General features: G+C 46.8%; 1 protein-coding gene across 3 annotated transcripts in view; it reads left to right on the top strand.

The window, feature by feature from the left end:
• Positions 1–17,950, top strand: part of LOC141132572 (LON peptidase N-terminal domain and RING finger protein 1-like) — a 124,912-nt gene that overhangs the window by 8,396 nt on the left and 98,566 nt on the right. For all 3 annotated transcript variants that reach the window (XM_073621144.1, XM_073621142.1, XM_073621143.1), the window contains exon 2: positions 11,881–11,999. In XM_073621144.1, coding sequence (XP_073477245.1) covers positions 11,881–11,999 — 119 coding nt within the window. The remainder of the gene's footprint in view (positions 1–11,880; positions 12,000–17,950) is intronic.

Raw genomic sequence — 17,950 nt, 5'->3', positions numbered from 1 at the left:
TGGTTACCAAGCTGCTTTCAAACTGATCCACAGGTGCACTGAGCCATAGACTTCTGTTATTGCCTGCACTGAGCCATAGACTTCTGTTATTACCTGCACCGAGCCATAGACTTCTGTTATTACCTGCACCGAGCCATAGACTTCTGTTATTACCTGCACTAAGCCATAGACTTTTGTTATTACCTGCGGGTTTGGTGCATTTTCAGAAAGTGCCCTACACCTGCAGAATATAATAGAAGTCTATGGCAAAGTGCAGCTAACCCGCAGGAAAGCCACAGGTGCACTGCTCTGCACCCGCAGTGTGGGTAAACCACAGTACATTAGTGTGCAAGCAGCCTTAGGTCCCTTTCACACGATCGGTCAGACCCAATCAGATCCTCCATTCACCTCTATGGAGCAGCAGATATAAACAGACTTGTGTCCGTTTACACACGCCTACCTCCGATCCGCAAAAAGAAAAACAGAAGGGGATCTGTCCCCTTCCATCTGGGAGGGAATGGATTGGAGGGCCAAAAGAGTAGAGTGGGCTGTGTCACTGTGTCCGTGTCTGCTCTGCATATGCGGAGTGGACACTGACCTGTCATCCACCTGCTCCACTCACTGTGGCCCGCGACCGGTTACCAAGTCGCTTAAATGGCCCTCGCTCTTCAAAAGGTTGGGCATCCCTGCTCTAGAGCTTAGTAAATGAGGTAAAGCTTCACTTTGCAAACAATACCCAATCACATGCAAGAAATAAATTTAAAAAAAAATGTATTTTTGCTTGCACATGATTGGATGATGGAAGTCAGCAGAACATCTGCTCATTTACTAAGCTCCGGAGCAACTGCTCTTGCAACTGCACTTTGAAAAGTGCACAGTCTATTCACCCTTAGTAAATCAACCCCTATGAGTCATTGGCTAAGAATGTAGCAGAGAAATTCGTTTTTTCCCATGAAGTACAAATTTCCTATATGGAAATACGTTGACTCAGCAGATATATAGTTACTTGCCAACACTGCAGCAAGTCCTCCAAAGGAATTCATTATGGATGTGTGCTCTCCATTGCAAATACTTTTCTATAAACAGATCCCATTCATAATGTGGCAGAGCCATTCCTAATACATGCTGAGGTATACTCAGTGCAGGTAGATCAATTGATACAGTTTAACCATATATAATTAATACTGTGATGGTAACTCGTAGCATGCCGGTCTTGAGTGCTGTTTCCAGCTAATGGGGTTGCAGAAATCCTTCCCTTATCAGTAAGGTCAGCTTACCGTACACACTCTGCCTCTCTGCTACTCCTATAAGCATGCTCCTTACAGTGCAGTGCCCTTCACTAGTTCCTTGTGTGGCTTTTCCCTCCTCCAGTGTGCTCTGCTGACTATAGGGTCCCATTCTAACTTTGCTTTTCTCAAATATGCGCCAAAATTCACAGGAAATGCGTGTTTTGCCACGCATTTCATAAATGCATTGCAGACACACATCACGCTTGCGGTGCCATTAATTGTCCATAGCACCGCAAACATGGTAGCAGATGAACGTTTTGCCATGTGGCAAACATGCTACAAACGCTCCAAAACACATGTTGTAAAAACATGTAACGCTCCACGCCCAAAGTGGTACGGTAGTTTTTTTGGCACGTTTGTTGTGCATAGGCGAGCAAAAAATGCACAAAAAAATGCACGTTCCTGCTATGCGAAGTGTGAATGGAACCTATAAGTGTGATACCAAGTCAAATTCAGGTACTTGCATTTAAGGGGGATGTAAAGCTTATTTTTTTTATTTTTTATTCAAATAATAAACATGTTGTACTTACCTGCTCTGTACAATAGCTTTACCCAGAGCAACCCCCAACTTCATCCTCTGGGGTCCACCGCTGGCACTCTTGGCTCCTCATCTCCCTGTGCCACCATAGTGAAGCTCTACCTTATTAATGCTATTGCTCTGGAGCAAATGCACTTGCAGAGTGCATATACTCTATTTGCCTTTAGTACATTTACCCCATAGAAAACAATTGTTTTCTGTGTGTCCTAGCAGTGACCTGTGTTTTACTGCGCTTTAAAACGCCATTCGCGGCACTAGTGTGAATTTGACCTTAAGGATTAATACAGAGCTGGATTTATTTCTGTCCTTTATATCTGCTTGGAGTTTAGCTTTCAAAAATCTGGTTACAGGAAAAAATTCAGACATTAGGGTTTATTTACTGAAGAAAAATAGACTGTGCAAGTGCAGTTGTATTCTGCAAGGGCATTTACTCCAGAGTTTAGTAAATTAAGGGAAGTTCTGCTGATTTGCCTCATCCAATCTTGTGCAAGCAAAATGTTTTTTTTTTGTTTTTTGTTTTTTTACTTGCATATGATTGGGTGTTCTTTGCAAAGTGAAGCGTCGTCTCATTTACTAAGCTCTGGAGCAGATGTCCTTGCAGAGGGCACATTTTATTTGCCTTTAGTCTGTCAACCCCAGTATGTAAATTAGGCCCAACAATCTTTGTAGGAAGAAAAATCCTATTGTGTGTGACCATCTAGAGTTCTACTCTAGATGCACACTTTCAGGTTATACTTGTTTCTTTTCACTATTTCTGACAGAGAAAAAATAGCCTAAAGTTCCAGAGTGCAAAGCCATCAGTCACAGGGACAGGAAGGTGGGGGCGGTGGTTTTTTTATATGGCATGTCAACTATTTTAAAGCTTAGTCCATACTTAAAAGACTGCTTCTTAAACATTTGCAACTGAACACAATGAAAGTTCATGAATATTTTTGTTGACTTGCAGAGGAACTCAGAATCCACACCACTATTAGCCACACGTTAACCACCTCAATACAGTGCACTTACACCCCCTTCCTGCCCAATTTTCAGCTTTCAGCGCTCTCACAGTTTGAATGACAATTACTCAGTCATGCAACACTGTACCCATATGAAACGTGCGTCCTTTTTTTCCACACAATTAGAGCTTTCTTTTGGTGATATTTAATCACTAGTGAGTTTTTTATTTTTTGTGCTATAAATAAAAAAAGACCGTAAATTTTGTGAAAAAATGCCTTTTTCTTTGTTTCTGTCATACAATTTTGTTAATTAGTAATTTTTCTTCATAAATTTTGGCCAAAATTTATACTGCTACATATCTTTGGTAAAAATAACCCAAATCAGTGTATATTATTTGGTCTTTGTGAAAGTTATAGAGTCTACAAACTATGGTGCCAATCACTGAAAATTGATCACATCTGATCAGGCCTTCAGTACATCAGGTGAATCTCATTTCTTGAGGTACTAACAAGTCAGGAAAGTACAAATACCCCCCAAATGACATTCCAAGGTATTAAGTAAGTAGGATGGTGAGTTTTTTTAAGTTGTAATTTTTTCCCACAATTCCTTGCAAAATGAAGATTTTATTTCTTTACAAAATTGTTATATTATCAGGTTATTTCTCACACACAGCATATGCATACAACAAATTATACCCCAAAATACATTCTGCTACTCTTCCTGAGTATGGCAATACCACATGTGTGAGACTTTTACACAGCCTGGCCACATACAAAGGACCAACATTGAAGTAGCACCTTCAGGTGTTCTACGAGCATAAATGACACATCTCATTTCTCAACTAGCCATTACACTTTTGAAGGCTGTGGAGCACCAGGACAATAGAATTGCCCACAAAATGAGCCCATTTTGTAAAGCAAACACCCCAACATATAATCTATGAGGCATAATGAGTCTTTTGAACGGTTCATTTTTTTCCAGAAGTTTTTGGAAAATGTGGGAAAAAAACACTTTTTTTTTTACACAAAGTTGTCAATTTATAAGATATTTTTTAACACATAGCATGTATATAGCAAAAATTACACCCCAAAATACATTCTGCTACTCTTCCTGAGTATGGCGATCTCATTTCATTCCTACCTATCACACTTTTGAAGGTCCTTGAGCACCAGCCCAGTGGAATTATCCACAAAATGACCCCATTTTGGAAAGCAAACACTCCAACATATATTCTATGAGGCATGTGCTGCAAATAGGTACTCGGATACTCTGATGGGCTGCAGATAGGTACTTTTGTACTCTGATGGACTGGAGACAGGTACTGGGGTAACTTGATAAGCTGCAGACAGGTACTCGGGTACTCTGATGGGCTGGTGACAGGTACTCGGTTACTCTGATGGGCTGGTGACAGGTACTCTGGTACTCTGATGGGCTAGTGACAGGTACTCGGTTACTCTGATGGGCTAGTGACAGGTACTTGGGTACTCTGATGGCCTGGTGACAGGTTCTCGAGTACTCTGATGGGCTGCAGATAGGTACTCGGGTACTCTGATGGGCTGTGACTGGTATTTGGGTACTCTGAAGGGCGGTGACAGGTACTCAGGTACTCGGTACTCATATGAACTGTGATAGGTACTCATATGGACTTTGACAGGTACTCGGATACTCATATGGACTGTGACAGGTACTCAGGTACTCGGATACTCATATGGACTGTGACAGGTACTCCTATGGGCTGTGACAGGTACTCAGGTACTTGGGTACTCAGATGAACTGTGACAGGTACTCGGGTACTCTGATGGACTGTGACGGGTACTCGGGTACTCTGATGGACTGTGACAAGTACTCGGGTACTCTGATGAACTGTGACAGGTACTCGGGTATTCTGATGGACTGTGACAGGTACTCTGGTACTCTGATGGACTGTGACAGGTACTCGGGTACCCTGATGGACTGTGACAGTTACTCGGGTACTCTGATGGACTGTGACAGGTACTCGGGTACTCAGATGAACTGTGACAGGTACTCATATAGACTGACAGGTACTCAGATGAACTGTGACAGGCACTTTGATGGGTGGTGACAGGTCCTCTTTATTGGGGGGGGGCAATTAGTGTTATTGGTGTACACTGTAAGAGGTAACGAGATATTACCGCAATCTCCTTCTCACACACAATCGGTGTGTGAGAAGGAGAACCCGGTAACATCTCGTTACCGCGGTTTGTTGACATTTAGTGATCGGCTATGAAAGGATCACAGCCAATCACGTGGTAAACAGCCGCCGGCCAATGGCTGCTTACCAGCATCGGTGACGAGCAGTGTTCCCGGGAACACGCCGCCACAGACGTGCACGCGCGCATGCGCCATGCAAAGTGGGGCGGTACCACCTGTGATCGGCCGTGACTTAATCACGGCCGATCACGTGGTAAATACCTATACCCAATGGCTGTTTACCCCCCTCGGTGGCGAGCTGTGTTTCCATGACACGCCGCCACCGAAGGTACAGGGATGCACGCACACGATCGCGCGCATTCCCTGTTTAAATGGATGGACGTCATATGACGCATAAGCTTAAACTGGCACATAGCCAAGGATTAAAAGATAAAAAAGTTGCATGCATTACATCAGTTGCTGAAAGTGCTTAAAACTGTGTTTAATATCACTTTAACCACTTGCCGCCCGCCATATAGTAAAATGACGGTGGCAAAGTGGTTTTAATATCCTGACCAGACGTCATATGACGTCTTCAGGATATTAAGCCGCTGCGCACGCATCGAGGTGATCGTTGTTGTGGTGTGTCAGTCTGGCACACCGCAACTCCGATCTAGGTAAAGAGTCTGTGTTACAGTGTCCATCCGTGCCGTCTATCAGTGCCCATCCGTGCCGCATATCAGTGCCACCTTTGAGTGCTCATCAGTGCCCCATCAGTGCTGCATATTAGTGCCCAACATCAGTGCCCATAAATGCCACCTCATCAGTGCCACCTCATTGGTGCCACCTCATCGGTGCCCATGAGTGCTGCCTTATCAGTGCTCGCCAGTGCAGCCTCATCAGTGCCCATCAGTGAAGGATAAAACTTACTTATTTACAAAGTTTTGTAACTGAAACAAAAAAAACATTTTTTTTTTCAAAATTTTTGGCCTTTTTTTTATTTGTTTAGCAGAAAATGAAAATCCCAGAGGTGATCAAATACCACTAAAAGAAAGCTCTATTTGTGGGAACAAAATGATAAAAATGTAGTTTGGGTACAGTGTAGCATGACCACGCAATTGTCATTCAAAGTGCGACAGCGCTGAAAGCTGAAAATTGGTCTGGGCAGGAAGGTGTATAAGCAGGGCTGCTGATAGGCCAGTACAACTGGCCTTGTTGTACCGGCCAGCAGGGGGGGGGGGGGGGGGGGCAATCTGCACAGAGACTGGATTGATGCAGAAAAAAAAAAAAATCCTTCAGCCAGCACCCCATGACCTATCATCAACCGACCTGATCTGTCCCCCCTCCAACTTTTCAGGGTATTTTTTTCAATTTTTTGCCACCTCCGTACTGATGTTCTTGTGGGTGGGAGAGAGGGACTATTTTGTCTATTTCGGGCGCATGTCTCTTCCGTGCCCGCTCCTCATGCTGGCTCAAGTCCCAGCCTGCATATTATTGCATTTCCTGGCAGAGTGATTCCTTTCCCGCCGCTCATGGCGCTCTGCTCTGTTCTCCACTTGGCCTGAGACAGAGACAGTGAGACTGGAGAAGAAGCGGTGATGGCTAGGGGCGGCAGAAGGAAGCAGCTGACATCTGAAATTGTTTGTGACTGACACTCCAGGCAGCAGCAGCAGGATCAGAGAGGAAGTTGCTCGTGGGGCCTGGTTAACACAGGTGTGTGCTTGTTTGGGGGGGAGGTGATTCAAGATCTACTATATCACTCTATCTGGCCCATAACGCATGTGTTGCCTGCAGCCAGTGCCACCCATGCTGCCAATGCCATAATGTGCTGCAGACAGTGCCACCCATGCCGCCAATGCCACAATGCATGTGCTGCCTTCAGAGACAATGCCACCCATGCTGCCAATGGCATTATGCCATTGGCGGCATGGGTGGCACTGTCTGCAGTACATTATGGCATTGGCAGCATGGGTGGCACTGTCTGCAGTACATTATGGCATGGGTGGCACAAATGTTGTCGGAAATTCTGAACGTCAAGAACGCGGTGACGTACAACATGTATGACGAGCTGCTTGATTCCCAGCATGCGTGAACTTTTGTGCGACAGACTTGTGTACACACAATCGGACTTTCCGACAACATGTTTTGTTGTCGGAAAATTTAGGAAACCTGCTCTCAAACATTTGTGTGCAGAAATTCCGACAGCAAATGTTCGATGGAGCATACACGCGGTCAGACTTTCCGACAACAAGCTCACATCGAACATTTCTCGTCGGAAATTCCGAACGTGTGTACGGGGCATCAGATTTATTTTTTCATGTTAAATTGATGCATGTAAGTGTTTGTAGCACTTGCAGATATTTACTACCTTGCATAGACCATTGTAGGGTTGATTTTCCACTCTCCACAGAAGCCCGGAACCATCTTTGTTAGGATATCATCCACTTCCTTAACCACTTCAGCCCCGGAAGGTTTTACCTCCTTCCTGACCAGAGCACTTTTTGCAGTTTGGCACTGCGCTGCTTTAACTGGTAATTGCGCGGCCATGCAATGCTGTACACAAACAAAATTTGCATCCTTTTTTCCCCACAAATAGAGATTTCTTTTGGTGGTAATTGATCACCACTGGGATTTTTATTTTTTCGATATAAGCAAAAAAAGAGCGAAAATTTTGAAAGAAAAATGATATTTTCTACTTTTTGTTATTAAAAATATCAAATAAACTCAAATATTGTCGTACATTTAGGCCAAAATGTGTTCAGCCACATGTCTTTGGTAAAAAAAAATTCAGCGTATATTTATTGGTTTGTGGAAAAGTGAAATTATATATTGCTCACACATGCCATGGATATATGTGGAATTACACCCCAAAATACATTCTGCTGCTTCTCCTGAGTACGGGGATACCACGTGTGGGACTTTTTTGGCAGTCTAGCCGCATGCGGGTACCAAAAATCAATCACCACCTTCAGGATTTCTAAGGGCATAAATTGCTAATTTCACTTCCTCACTACCTATCACAGTTTCAGAGGCCCTGAAATGTCAAGATAGCACAAAACCCCCCAAATGACCCCTTTTTGGAAAGTAGACACCCCAAGATATTTGATGAGAGGCATGTTGAGTCCATGGAATATTTTATGTTTTGTCACAAGTTTCAGAAAAATTACCAATTTTTTTTTTAACACAAAGTTGTCACTTAAATGATATATTGCTCACACATGCCATGGATATATGTGGAATTACACCCCAAAATACACTCTGCTGCTTCTCCTGAGTATGGGGATACTACATGTGTGGGACTTTTTGGCAGTCTAGCTGCGTACAGCACCCCGAAAACCAATCACCGCCTTCAGGCTTTCTAAGGGCATAAATTGCTCATTTCACTTCCTCACTACCTATCACAGTTTTGGAGGCCATGAAATGTCAAGGTGGCACCAAACCCCCCAAATGACCCCTTTTCGTCGGGAGAACACAATAGCTCCGCGGGAGGGGATTGAGTGATTCCCCCATCTATGGCTAACTTTAATTAAAGCGTAACTCCACTTTTGTTGAGGAAAAAAATATCCCCCCCAGGTGATATATGTACATTACAGGGATTATAACAACCTTTGTTGCAGATTCCTACATTTTGTTATTCTGAAGAAATCCTTGTGTGTTTGTCTGTGCCTCTGTGCCTAATGGGTCTAATGGGAGTGGTTTCATAATTATCAGTCAGCTGTGGCAGCTGTAGGGCACTAATGAGGAAATCTGCTTGGCCTGCATCCCTTTAGACGTGTTCCTATTGGAAATATCTCACCAAAAATCACATTTTTGTTGCAGGGGATGCCTGAAATCTGACTTGTATCTTAGGCAGACTTCTGGGAAAATTAGTGAGCCAATCACATAAGCAGGAAATGATGTTTCTGGGGAGTGGTCAGTACACATTCTGTGTACAGAACAACTCCATGTAGCCATATTGCATTGCATTTATAGAAAATGACAGCAGCTGCAGATTGAAAAGGAAAGGTAATTTTTAATAACATTCCATTACAATAAGGCTTGTGTCGCAATTGTACACGCTATATTATTTTTTTCTTTATTTGCTATTTTTTTCCCCAGGAAAGTGGAGTTACCCTTTAACTAATTACTTAATTGCCCCACTTTACAATATCGGATCTATCAAAAAGCTGGAGACAAGCTTTAAAGAAGTAAACTTCCCTGTATTGTCTGTACCTATAGGAAAGCCTATAATAAGGCTTACCTATAGGTACTGTAAATCTCTCCTAAACTTGCACCGTGTAGGAGATATCTACTGTATACGCCGCTGATTACATCATCAGCACATGCGCTGTGAAGGAACGGCTGCCCCGTGCCATTTCTTCAGAGTCTGTTTGTCCTGTGACCAGTAGGGGTGCGCATCTTCACTGGTCTCACGATTCGATTCGATTACGATTATCTGGTCAACGATTCGATTTGATTCCGCGATGCATCACAATTACTGATGAGCTCCCACTTCCGCTTGGGCCGCCTTGGCGGCCCTTCCATCCTGCAATCTTCTGGGACACATCACAGTTCCCAAAAGATTGCCCAGCTATGCAGGAAAGCGCAGTGAGACATGCGCACCCGGCTGTGAAGCTGCAAGCTGTCACAGCCGGATGCCCACAGTAGTATTGCCAGCGCTGTGGACAGGCGGGGGAGAGAAGGGAGGGTTTGGGTGGCCACGTCGCTGGATTGTGGGACAGGTGAGTGTCTATTTATTAAAAGTCAGAAGATGCACTTTTTTTGTAGCTGCTGACTTCTAATAAACAAAAAATTGACTGGAAGTCCGCTTTGAATTAAAAATAACCTCACTCCCTAAAAAGTGCACTAATCCGGTGCTCTACAGGGTACAGAGATTCACACACACACACACGGCTGCTTGGAGGTCAGAAGGGATAGAATCCACAGATGACAAACAGCCCTGTGAAGTTCCCTGTACTGTCTCTGTGCTGACCAGTGGCAGCTGGTGCTCAAAATTTTTTGGGGGGGCACAAACAAACTGAAAAATACTGAACCTCCCCCATCAAATGCAGCCTCACTGTGCCCATCAAATGCAGCCACTGTGCCCATCAAATGCAGCCACTGTGCCCATCAATCGCAGCCACTGTGCCCATCAAACGCAGCCATCTGTGCCCATCAAACGCAGCCATCGTGCCCGTCAAACGCAGCCATCGTGCCCGTCAAACGCAACCACTTGTGCCCGTCAAACGCAGCCACTGTGCCCATCAAACGCAGCCACTGTGCCCGTCAAATGCAGCCACTGTGCCCAAACGCAGCTACTTGTGTCCATCAAACGCAGCAACCTGTGCCGAAACACAGCCACCTGTGCCCATCAAACCCAGCCACCTGTGCCCAAATGCAGCCACTTGTGCCCGTCAAATGCAGCCACCTGTGCCCGTGAAACGCAGCCACCTGTGCCCGTGAAACGCAGCCATCTGTGCCCCTCAAACTCAGCCACCTGTGCCCAAATGCAGCCACCTGTGCCCAAACTCAGCCACCTGTGCCCAAATGCAGCCACCTGTGCCCAAATGCAGCCACGTGTGCCCATCAAACGCAGCCACCTGTGCCCAAACGCAGCCACTTGTGCCCGTCAAACGCAGCCACCTGTGCCCGTCAAACGCAGCCACCTGTGCCCGTCAAACTCAGCCACCTGTGCCCAAACGCAGCCACTTGTGCCCGTCAAAATCAGCCACCTGTGCCCAAACTCAGCCACCTGTGCCCAAACTCAGCCACATGTGCCCGTCAAACTCAGCCACCTGTGCCCAAACGCAGCCACTTGTGCCTGTCAAACTCAGCCACCTGTGCCCGTCAAACTCAGCCACCTGTGCCCAAACGCAGCCACCTGTGCCCATTAAATGCAGCCATCACTACCCCCCCACAATTACTTTATTTTAATAAATGTATTACAATGGATGCTGTGCCCCAGCTGTATGTGCTTTTAAAAAACGATGTCACTTCATACCAAATTTCTCCGTAGTACGTGACTCCCGGCTCGTCCCGCCCCTCTCCGCTCTCCTCTCTGCTCTCCTCTCACGTGTCTCCTGAGTCCTGACGTCAGCGGGGAATTCCCAGTCCCGCCCACTGACTATAGTTATCGTATCAGAAGAGAGGCGGGCGGGACTGAGAATTCCCCGCTGACGTCAGGACTCAGGAGACGGAAGAGGAGAGCGGAGAGGGGCGGGACAGGCCGGGAGTCACATGATCGTATACCGGCAAAATTCGGTATGAAGTGACATTGTTTTTTAAAAAGCACATACAGCGGGGGGGGGCACGGCATCCATTGTAATACAACAGTAATTAAAATAAAGTCATTTTAAAAATACGCTCGGAGCGTTTTCCCAGGAGGGGCGGGGCTAGTTATAATGATGTCACTGGACATCGTTTTTCCGGTCCTTATGCATCGATGCCGCATCGGGGACACCCGAATTGCGATGCATCGATGCAAGGATTAATTTCAGCACCCCTAGTGACCAGCGGCTCCTGCGCGCATGCTTTATCGCTGCTCTGGCCAATCGCAGCACAGGAGCCTGCGAACCTGGAAGAAACACTGGGGAAGATGTCAGCCATCTCAGCGGGATGCGGTAGCCGCTGGAAGGCTTCGTTCTAAGGTAAGTATTTCATAATGAGTTGGTATGCGATGCGATGCTCATTATGCCTTTTTCTTACAGGGTTTTTTTTTTCTTGGGTTTACAACCTCTTTAACTGAAAAGAAAGATAAAGCTATGTAGAGTATATGAAATTATACTTTAAGGCAGGGGTCAACAACCTCTTTGTTGTTCAGGCAGATCTCTACCTCTTTAGGGTTGCCTGCCCCTGCTTTAAGGGGTCACCCAGTTCTTGCACAAGCACCAGTAGCCCAATATGTGTTTTTGATATGTACTAACCACATTTTTGTTTGGTTTATTAGACCTAGTTTTCTAAGCCTTTTTCATTTCTGTTTAATTTGTAATTGTATTGTCTTTGCAGCTCCTCAGGACGTTCCTTTAAGAATACTTCGTTCCCAGGTATATGTGTCTTTAAAACAGTTTCCAGAATCTTTGCGAGAAGCAGAAGTGATCTGTAATTTGCAGCCGCAGCACCCAGATGTAAGTATGCATCATCTTTATAGTGATCCAAGATCTTCAGGCAACCCCACCTAGTTATAAAAAAAATCTTTAAATGCCTTAACCACTTAAGGACCGAGCCTCTTTTTGAGATTTGTTGTTTACAAGTTAAAAACTTTTTTTTTTTTTGCTAGAAAATGACTTAGAACCCCCAAATATTATACATTTTTTTTCTAACACCCTAGAGAATAAAATGGCGGTCGTTGCAATACTTTCTGTCACACTGTATTTGTGCAGTGGTCTTACAAGCACACTTTTTTGGAAAAAATACACTTTTTTGAATTAAAAAATAAGACAGTAGTAAAGTTAGCCCAATTTTTTTGAATATTGTGAAAGATAATGTTACGCCGAGTAAATTGATACCCGACATGTCATGCTTCAAAGTCATGGAATGGCGACAAACTTTTACCCTTAAAAATCTCCATAGGCGACGTTTAAAAAATTCTACAGGTTGCATGTTTTGAGTTACAGAGGAGGTCTAGGGCTATAATTATTGCTCCAACTGTACCAATCGCAGCGATACCTCACATGTGTGGTTTGAAAACTGTTTTCATATGCGGGCGCTACTCACGTATGCGTTCGCTTCTGCACTCGAGCTCGGCAGCATGAGTGAGTTTAAAAATTGTTTTTTTTCTTATTTATTTTACCTTTTATATATTTTTTTTTACACTGTTCTTTTTTTAAAAAAAACTGTCACTTTTATTCCTATTACAAGGAATGTAAACATCTTGTAAAAGACCTTAGATCACATATTTACACTAAAATGCAATAAAAAATAAATAAATAATAAAAAAATAATTTAATGTCATTTAAAATTTTTTTTTTAAAAATGGCCTTTTAAGAGCTATGGGCGGAAGTGAAGTTTTGATGTCGCTTCCGCCCTGCAGTGATATGGAGACGGGTGGGGGCCATCTTCCCCTCACTCGTCTCCATGCCAAGGAAGGAGCAACATCTGATCGCCTCCGCCGCTGCCGACGGCTCCGGTAAGCGGGGGCCCTCTCCCGCCACCGATAAAAGTGATCTTGCGGCGAATCCGCCGCAGAGACCACTTTTGTCTGAAAGCGGACCGCCGGACTGCTGGCCGAAGAAGAGGATACCAGGGTTTTGGTAGCTAGCTGCTGCCATAACAGCAATATTCCTCTTCAAAGTTAGGACGTATATCGGCGTGCAGCGGTCCGTAAGTGGTTAATTTCAAGAGTTCTTCATCTTTTTTGCCTAAATGCTGAAAGAAAAATGTTTGTGGTGTCCATGGTAACCAGATTCTTGTTTTTTCTTTTTAACTTGCAGTACACAACTCACAATTGGAACTTCCTGTTTGCTTTGAAAGAACCCGTTCTTACAAAATGCAGTAGTTCAAGCTGATTGAGTAAAAGTAGTGAGTTTAGACAGCTCATACCCAGGTTCCAGTCTGGCATCTGCTGTGCTGACTCTTTAGCTGCCCCATAGTGCTGTGGGAATCCTGGGAATCCTTTGTCATTTGCTAAAGTGAAGGTTTATAGGTAGAAGGATGGCAATGGCAGCATTTTCCATATTTTGCAAATATGCACAGCGTAACAGTGCCTCCTTCAGCAGTATGAGCTCTTCTCTTTTCTGGGACCAGTGCCTCCTGGCTAGGGCTATTGAATGTGTATATATATTATATATATATATATATATATATATATATGAACTTGAGAAAATAATAAACAATATATAAGAACTATACATTTTCTTTAGGACTACTTAACCACCTGGGTTCCTGGGACCTGGTTTTCCTCTTTAAAATATTACCCTTTTACTTCTGTGGAACTGTTCATATCAGTGTGCTGCAGGTGCGGTGCGTTTTGAAAAGTCCTGCATGCTGCATCTTTGGTGCCCTGTTTCAAAAATTGCAATTCACATTTATACCCATAGGAAACGTATCAAAAATGCACCCACGGTGAGCGTTTGGTGCCTTTTTGAGTCATATGTCTAAGTTTCACAGGTGCATGCTGGAAGTCAGGAATCCAGAAATTGCACTAAAAACGCATTGAAAAAATATGTGATATACGTTTCTGCACAATGCATACCGCATTTTTAAGCGCACCAATGTAAAAGGGCCCTAATGTATTATACCTTGTTTTCATAGGGTTTCATTTGAAAGCAGACTTAGATACATATTTTTTGTTTTCTAGATTTTAATTAGGAAGAAATGTAAAATTTGTAATTAGTAAAAAATCTGGAAACAATATATATTTCTGTAATTCTTTCCAATTCAGTTTTCAAATAATTAGCACAGCCATACATACTCAGATATGTTCCCCAAAATGTAACCGTCAAAGTTTACCGATTAAAAGTCTATCACAGGCGTAGGCAACCTATTGAGCACAGTGTGCCGAAAAATGTTTCCAAAGAAATTGAGCATGCCGATTCATAACAAAAAAATGTCAACTTCGTACTTTCAGTCACGAAAAGGATTTTTTATAAAGTAAATTCTGTAAACTACTTTAGTAGTGAGAAATTAACATCTTGCACTCTCACGCCTCAGATCACTCTCTCCCCTGCACATCTGCCCCACCACTGTACCACCCTGCACATCTGCCCCACCACTGTAACACCCTGCACAACTGCCCCACCACTGTACCGCCCTGCACATCTGCCCCACCACTGTAACCCCCTGCACATCTGCCCCACCATTGTAACCCCTGCACATCTGCCCCACCATTGTAACCCCCTGCACATCTGCCCCACCACTGTACCACCCTGCACAACTACCCCACCACTGTACCACCCTGCACAGCTGCCCCACCACTGTACCACCCTGCACAACTACCCCACCACTGTACCACCCTGCACAGCTGCCCCACCACTGTACCGCCCTGCACATCTGCCCCACCACTGTAACCCCCTGCACATCTGCCCCACCATTGTAACCCCTGCACATCTGCCCCACCATTGTAACCCCCTGCACATCTGCCCCACCACTGTACCACCCTGCACATCTGCCCCATGATTGTAACCCCCTGCACAACTGCCCCACCACTGTACCGCCCTGCACATCTGCCCCACCACTGTAACCCCCTGCACATCTGCCCCACCACTGTAACCCCCTGCACATCTAACACCCTGCACAACTGCCCCACCACTGTACCACCCTGCACATCTGCCCCACCACTGTACCACCCTGCACATCTGCCCCATCATTGTAACCCCCTGCACAACTGCCCCACCACTGTACCGCCCTGCACATCTGCCCCACCACTGTAACCCCCTGCACATCTGCCCCACCACTGTAACCCCCTGCACATCTAACACCCTGCACAACTGCCCCACCACTGTACCACCCTGCACATCTGCACCACCACTGTAACCCCCTGTACATCTGCCCCACCACTGTACCACCCTGCACAACTGCCCCACCACTGTACCACCCTGCACAACTGCCCCACCACTGTACCACCCTGCACAACTGCCCCACCACTGTACCGCCCTGCACATCTGCCCCACCACTGTAACCCCCTGCACATCTGCCCCACCACTGTAACCCCTGCACATCTGCCCCACCATTGTAACCCCCTGCACATCTGCCCCACCACTGTACCACCCTGCACATCTGCCCCATGATTGTAACCCCCTGCACAACTGCCCCACCACTGTACCGCCCTGCACATCTGCCCCACCACTGTAACCCCCTGCACATCTGCTCCATCACTGTAACCCCCTGCACATCTAACACCCTGCACAACTGCCCCACCACTGTACCACCCTGCACATCTGCCCCACCACTGTAACCCCCTGTACATCTGCCCCACCACTGTACCACCCTGCACAACTGCCCCACCACTGTACCACCCTGCACAACTGCCCCACCACTGTACCACCCTGCACAACTGCCCCACCACTGTACCGCCCTGCACATCTGCCCCACCACTGTAACCCCCTGCACATATGCCCCACCACTGTAACCCCCTGCACATCTGCCCCACCACTGTAACCCTCTGCACATCTGCCCCATCACTGTAACCCCCTGCACATCTGCCCCACCACTGTAACCCCCGAACATCTGCCCCATCACTGTACCACCCTGCACAACTGCCCCACCACTGTACCACCCTGCACAACTGCCCCACTACTGTACCACCCTGCACAACTGCCCCACCACTGTACCGCCCTGCACATCTGCCCCACCACTGTAACCCCCTGCACATATGCCCCACCACTGTAACCCCCTGCACATCTGCCCCACCACTGTAACCCTCTGCACATCTGCCCCATCACTGTAACCCCCTGCACATCTGCCCCACCACTGTAACCCCCGAACATCTGCCCCATCATTGTACCACCCTGCTCTTCTGTCCCACCACTGTACCTCCTGCACATCTGTCTCACTTCTGAATCCCCCTGCTCTCCTGCTCCACCACTGTAACCCCCTGCTCATCTTTCCCACCAATACACCTCCTGTCACATCTGCCCCACTGCTCTACCCCCCTGCTTTTCTGTCCCACCACTGAACCCCCTTCTTATCTAGCCCAACACTCATCTCTTCTACTGCTGAACCACCTTCTCATCTCATCCACCACTATACCTCCCTGCACATCTGCCCCACTGGATTTTTTATAAAGTAAATTCTGTAAACTACTTTAGTAGTGAGAAATTAATATCTTGCACTCGCACGCCTCAGATCACTCTCTCCCCTGCACATCTGCCCCACCACTGTAACCCCCTGCACATCTGCCCCACCACTGTAACCCTCTGCACATCTGCCCCACCACTGTACCACCCTGCACATCTGCCCCACCACTGTAACACCCTGCACAACTGCCCCACCACTGTAACACCCTGCACAACTGCCCACCACTGCACCACCCTGCACATCTGCCCCACCACTGTAACCCCCAGCACGTCTGCCCCACCACTGTACTACCCTGCACATGTGCCCCACCACTGTAACCCGCTGTACATCTGCCCCACCACTGTACCACCCTGCACAACTACCCCACCACTGTACCACCCTGCACAGCTGCCCCACCACTGTACCGCCCTGCACATCTGCCCCACCACTGTAACCCCCTGCACATCTGCCCCACCACTGTAACCCCTGCACATCTGCCCCACCATTGTAACCCCCTGCACATCTGCCCCACCACTGTACCACCCTGCACATCTGCCCCATGATTGTAACCCCCTGCACAACTGCCCCACCACTGTACCGCCCTGCACGTCTGCCCCACCACTGTAACCCCCTGCACATCTGCCCCACCACTGTAACCCCCTGCACATCTGCCCCACCACTGTAACCCCCTGCACATCTGCCCCACCACTGTAACCCCCTGCACATCTGCCCCACCACTGTAACCCCCTGCACATCTGCCCCACCACTGTAACCCCCTGCACATCTGCCCCACCACTGTAACACCCTGCACAACTGCCCCATCACTGTAACACCCTGCACAACTGCCCCACCACTGTACCACCCTGCACATCTGCCCCACCACTGTAACCCCCTGTACATCTGCCCCATCACTGTACCACCCTGCACAACTGCCCCACCACTGTACCACCCTGCACAACTGCCCCACCACTGTACCACCCTGCACAACTGCCCCACCACTGTACCGCCCTGCACATCTGCCCCACCACTGTAACCCCCTGCACATTTGCCCCACCACTGTAACCCCCTGCACATCTGCCCCACCACTGTAACCCTCTGCACATCTGCCCCATCACTGTAACCCCCTGCACATCTGCCCCACCACTGTAACCCCCGAACATCTGCCCCATCACTGTACCACCCTGCTCTTCTGTCCCACCACTGTACCTCCTGCACATCTGTCTCACTTCTGAATCCCCCTGCTCTCCTGCTCCACCACTGTAACCCCCTGCTCATCTTTCCTACCAATACACCTCCTGTCACATCTGCTCCACTGCTCTACCCCCCTGCTTTTCTGTCCCACCACTGAACCCCCTTCTCATCT

This window comes from Aquarana catesbeiana, linkage group LG03 (genome assembly GCF_042186555.1).
Source record: "Aquarana catesbeiana isolate 2022-GZ linkage group LG03, ASM4218655v1, whole genome shotgun sequence".
Lineage (NCBI taxonomy): Eukaryota > Metazoa > Chordata > Amphibia > Anura > Ranidae > Aquarana > Aquarana catesbeiana.
This window is presented reverse-complemented; position numbering and strand designations above follow the sequence as displayed.